The sequence below is a fragment of the Aegilops tauschii genome, chromosome 3 (assembly GCF_002575655.3).
Source record: "Aegilops tauschii subsp. strangulata cultivar AL8/78 chromosome 3, Aet v6.0, whole genome shotgun sequence".
Classification (NCBI taxonomy): Eukaryota; Viridiplantae; Streptophyta; class Magnoliopsida; order Poales; family Poaceae; genus Aegilops; species Aegilops tauschii.
Window position 1 is genome coordinate 389653718 of NC_053037.3, and position 5190 is coordinate 389658907.

General features: G+C 54.4%; 1 protein-coding gene across 1 annotated transcript; it reads right to left on the bottom strand.

Moving 5' to 3' along the window:
• Window positions 1-1190: 1190 nt before the first annotated feature.
• On the bottom strand, window positions 1191-4967 carry LOC109758392 (chaperone protein ClpB1). The gene is made up of 7 exons (XM_020317243.4): window positions 3616-4967; window positions 3318-3499; window positions 2897-3178; window positions 2466-2806; window positions 2100-2376; window positions 1806-2003; window positions 1191-1710 (listed from the first exon to the last, which is right to left on the bottom strand). Exons 1-7 carry the CDS (start codon window positions 4769-4771, stop codon window positions 1405-1407), a joined length of 2742 nt encoding a protein of 913 aa, XP_020172832.1. The 5' UTR covers window positions 4772-4967; the 3' UTR covers window positions 1191-1404.
• Between the last annotated feature and the right edge of the window lie 223 nt (window positions 4968-5190).

A 5190-nucleotide genomic window follows, 5' to 3' on the forward strand; every position in this document is an offset into this window, starting at 1 on the left:
TAGAAGGCCCAAAGATCTTCGGAGTACGCGTCACCTTCCACAAGCCGACAAAGACAACATCTTGGCAGTCCTCAGGACGACTGAGCCCGCTGCCGACTACAAGGCCGAGCTCCTGAAGATAAAACCACAATGCCAGCATGAAGATAAAGATCATGTCCGGGACATCGAAGACCAGCTACTTCAATCTCAGACACGCTCGTGGGCTACTGATGATAGTACACCAAGGGTGGCTTCTGCCTAGGAGCCCGACAACAGGCCTACCACGGGTCCCATGGGACCCACCAAAGAGCCGGCGACCAAAGGGAGCCCAGAGGATCGGATCAAGCATCTAAAGATCATCTTGGACCCCAAGTCAAAAATGACGGCGCCGAGATATGATCTACTTCTTGTAAAACCCTAGCCCACACCCATGTATATGAGGTGGTGGCTATGGGACTATCAACATCATCTACTTCCCTAGACTTAGACTCTCGGTAGCAATACATCACTCCCATTGTAATCCCTCTCATGAGGTATACCCGCCATGAATAACAACACGAAACAGGGAATAGGGTATTACTCCTCACGGGAGGCCTGAACCTGAATAAAACCCATGTGTAATTTTTTTTCAAACACAATACAGACGCCAACGCTCATATATACGCGCATACACTCACCCCTATGAGCGTACAGACGCACACCCTACCCCTATGAGCACCTCTGAGAAAATGAGCTAGCATGTCATCGTCTCCTCCCACTAAACGCGTATCGTCGGAAATTCTAAAATAAATTCAGAATAAATGAGAGCACCAGAATTTAAACCAACCATCCAACCATGGTTCGCCCCATTGCAACTTTCTGGCTAGTACTTCCTAGCAACCGTACCAAGGGTAATGACTAGATTATGCACCATCATCATGGCTTTTTTTTAATGAAGTCTAATTTTTCTTTGGCAGTGCCCTGAACATAGAGAAATCGTGTCCTTGTAAACCCTAGATCCAATTATTCAGATACGTTTATGCTATTGTGTTGTGTTGTTTTTGTAGTGTTGATTCTTTATGAAGTTATATATTTTTCCGATGTATATTTTCCCGAGACACTACGGGGAAGATCTTGAGGTGCGTTGTGCATCGCTCAAGGCTTAAGTTTCAACGAAAACGGGGTTCTCCCGAAATACAAAGCGACCGTCTGATTCAGGAACAGCAGAAGAATTTCAGAGTTAAACTGGGGTTACGAAAGCAGAATAATCACAATCCTGATTTCACTTCATCCTCAACTACAATTCATTTCACCCCCAATTCAACAGATACGATTCCGAACTACCTAAATCAGCACGGTCCAAAAGCAAAAACAGAGCTCATACGACTGCCTGGTGCAGGCACTTGGAACTACAGTCAGAAAGGGATCAATCGATGCGGTTTCCATCTACTCTTCCTCCATGTCGTCCACCTCTCCGCTGTCCTGCATGATCTTCATCTTCTTCACGGCGTGCGCCGCATCGCCCCCAACAGCTCCGCTAGGAACCTGGATCAGGATGTCGGACTTGTGGCCCGTGCGCGCGTTCACCAGCCCTCCGTGCTTGTCGACGCCATAGGTCAGCTCGTCCTTGCTGGGCGCAGCGTCGATGTACACCGTGGAGTTCTCGTCGATCTCCTCGCGGATCAACATCTTGGAGAGCTCCGTCACTATCCTCTTCTCGATCCATCTCCGGATTGGCCTGGCGCCATAGACCTGTTGCCGCATATTGAAATGTCACCGAGTTAGAATCTACGAGCTATAAGATGCTCTTTGATTAGTGAAGAATGAGATTCGATGCTTCCACGTACCGGATCGTAAGACAGTGACAGGATGACGTCCAGGGCGGCGTCGGTGACGGCCAGAGCAACGCCCCTCTCGGCAAGACGGACTGCCACATCTTTCATCTGAAGCCGAGCGACCTTCCGCAGCTGCTCATGCGACAGAGGGTCGAAGATGACGATCTCGTCCAGACGGTTCAGCAGCTCCGGGCGGAAATGCCTCCTCACCTGCAGGTGAACATTCTCACTCACGTTAGGCATCAGACTGCAAACTGATTGATATATACAGAACAAAAGATATATATGTGCAAATTCAGTACATACCTCCTGCATGACCAGATCACGAGCAACCTTCATCGAATTGCCCACCATTCCGGCGAGGAGGTGCTCCGCGCCAAGGTTTGAGGTCATGATGATCACCGTGTTCCTAAAATCAACCGTCCTGCCTTGCCCGTCGGTCAACCGCCCATCGTCCAGGACCTGGAGCAGAGTGTTGAACACCGCCACATGCGCCTTCTCAACCTCGTCGAAGAGGATGACACTGTATGGCCTCCTCCTCACTTGCTCGGTCAGCTGCCCCCCTTCTTCATGACCAACATATCTGCAAATTCACAACAAGTTCACAAGTCAGAAATCACATATGATGCACATCCATAGTGGTGAGCATGATGAACTATGCTGAGTAGTTACCCAGGTGGGGCTCCGATTAGCCGGGCAACCGAATGCTGCTCCATGTATTCAGACATGTCGATGCGGACGAGCAGGTTCTCGTCATCAAACAGCTGCTCAGCTAGAGCCTTGGCGAGCTCGGTTTTTCCGACACCGGTCGGTCCAAGGAAGAGGAATGAACCAGTAGGCTGCTGCGGGCGTCCAAGGCCAGCCCTCGACCGTAGAACAGCCTCTCCAACTGCATTGACGGCCTCATACTGTCCAACGACCCTCTGATGCAGTCGATCTGCCAGCCCGATCAGCCTCGCCTTCTCATTCTGTCCGAGCCTGGTGACAGGAATACCAGTCCAGCGGCTCACCACCTGCGTATGCAAAGAGATCGTCTCAATACAACATCGTTCATACCTGAAGAGTGAAGAACCCCATAAAATTGTTTGCAACAACGAACTTACCTCAGCAATCTGGTCCGGGCCGACAGTCTCTGTTAACATCAAATTCTCGCCGGTCTCACCCTCCAGCTTAGCAATGGCAGCGTCAACCTCCTGCAGAGCACCGTATCTGAGATCAGCCACGCGGGCCAAATCCATCCGGCGCTCGGCCTCCTGCAGAGTGAACTGCAGCTCTTCGCGGCGCTGCTTCAGGCTCCTGATCTCGTCGATCCTCTCTTTCTCCTTGCGATACTTCATCTGCAGCGGCTGCAGCTTGTCTCTCAGATCGTCCAACTCTTTCCTCACCTGAAACAGTTCCGAGTTTTTGCACATTGTCAGAACAGAGCAGGTACAGTACAGTGCAGTTTTTGCATATCGTCAGAACAAAAGCAACTTCATTAGACAGATTAGAGAAATCAAGACCACCAATTCACCAGCCACTCACATCAACTAGCCGAGCTTTGCTAGCCTTGTCCTTCTCCTTCTCGAGGGCATGGAGCTCGACTTCCAACTGGATCCTCTTCCTCTCGAGGTTGTCGATCTCTTCAGGCTGGCTGTCAAGTTGCACCCTCACATTTGCGCAGGCCTCGTCAACCAAATCGATTGCTTTATCAGGCAAATGGCGACCTGTACACAAAATAAAAAGCAGAACATCGATTTAAGACCGGCGATCAAGGTAAAAACTCTGCAAAATTGACAGTGCAGAAATCATAAAATTGGCTAGGCAAGAACAGAGCACTTACCCATGATGTACCTCGACGAGAGCTGCGCGGCAATGACGAGCGCGCGGTCCTGAATCCTCACGCCATGGTGCCCCTCGTACTTCTCCTTGAGCCCTCTGAGTATGCTGACGGTGTCCGGGACGCTGGGCTCCGCCACGAACACCTGCTGGAACCGCCTCTCGAACGCGGCGTCCTTCTCGACGTACTTCCTGTACTCCTCGAGGGTCGTCGCGCCAATGCACCTGAGCTGCCCCCTCGCCAGCATCGGCTTGAACAGGTTGGCCGCGTCCATTGACCCCTCCGTCCGCCCGGCGCCGAGCACCAGGTGTATCTCGTCGATGAACAGTATCACCTTCCCCTCGGCCTCCTCCACCTCCTTGAGCACGGCCTTGAGCCGCTCCTCGAACTCGCCGCGGTACTTGGCGCCGGCCACGAGCGCGCCCATGTCGAGCGCGACCAGGCGCACGTCCAGGAGGTTGCTGGGGACGTCGCCGCGCACGACGCGCTGCGCGAGCCCCTCCACCACGGCGGTCTTGCCCACGCCGGGCTCGCCGATGAGGACGGGGTTGTTCTTTGTGCGCCGCGACAGGATCCGCACCACGCGCCGGATCTCCTCGTCGCGGCCGATGACCGGGTCCAGCTTGCCCGCCACCTCCACGAGGTCGCGGCCGTACGTCTTGAGGGCCTGGAAGTTGGTGTCCCCCGACGCGGACTCCACGCGCCGGTTGTCGCCTCCCCGGAGCTTCTCGACCTCGGCCTTCACCCGCGCAGCGGAGATGCCGGCCTCCTTGAGCGCGTCGGAGATCTGCGGGTCCTCGAGGAGGCCCATGAGCAGCTGGTCGACGGCGAGGTGCGAGTCGCCGCGCGACTTCTGCGCCGACTGCGCGCGGCGGACGGCCTTGACCAGCGAGGTGGAGGCCGGGACGGTGTCGGGCGGCGGGGACTGCGAGGGCAGCCGCTTGAGCGCGGCGGACGCGACGCGCTCGAACGACTCGGCCGCGGCGTCGTTGCCGCCGGACGCGTGGGCGATGGCCTGGCGGAGGATGCCCGACCTGTCCGCCGCGAGCGCCGCGGCGAGGTGCAGCGGCGTGAGCTGCGCGTGGCCGGCCTCGGACGCCATCTCGTGCGCCGCCGCGAGCGCCTCATTGGTCTTGTGCGTGAACTTGTCGGGATTCATGGCTTCCGCTTCTGCGAGCTACGGATTAACTGCAACGGAACTGGCAATGGCGATTGGGGGGGATTCGCCTTGGTGTCTTCTTCTCGTCGGAAATTGCTGGGGGGAGATCGGAGATGAGATGGGTAATAAGAGGCGGGAGGGGAGGATTCGCCGGAGGTCTAGAACGGCGTGGAAGCGGCGGGAAGGGGGCGAGTTAGGGGGGACAAGAATGTCCGAGAACATTCTAGTGTGGAACCGTTTTATTTGAAAAACCCGGAACCGTGCGCACTACTGTGTCTACTGCTACAGCAGTATAAAAAAACGTCTTACATTATAGAAAGGGAGGGAGTATCACAGAATGAAGTCTAAAATAAACCATGAGATTATAGACCGTTGCTTCCGATTTCATGTAGTTTTTTTTCGAAAACAAACAAAAACAC

What these genes read in the sequence shown, in the direction of transcription:
- LOC109758392 (XM_020317243.4), bottom strand. Translation starts at nt 4,771, where the DNA reads ATGAATCCCGACAAGTTCACGCACAAGACCAATGAGGCGCTCGCGGCG. An exon ending in CTCGTCGAGGTACATCATGG is followed by an intron (nt 3,500 to 3,615) that starts GTAAGTGCTCTG and finishes TTTTGTGTACAG; the next exon opens with GTCGCCATTTGCCTGATAAA. An exon ending in GCAAAGCTCGGCTAGTTGAT is followed by an intron (nt 3,179 to 3,317) that starts GTGAGTGGCTGG and finishes GAACTGTTTCAG; the next exon opens with GTGAGGAAAGAGTTGGACGA.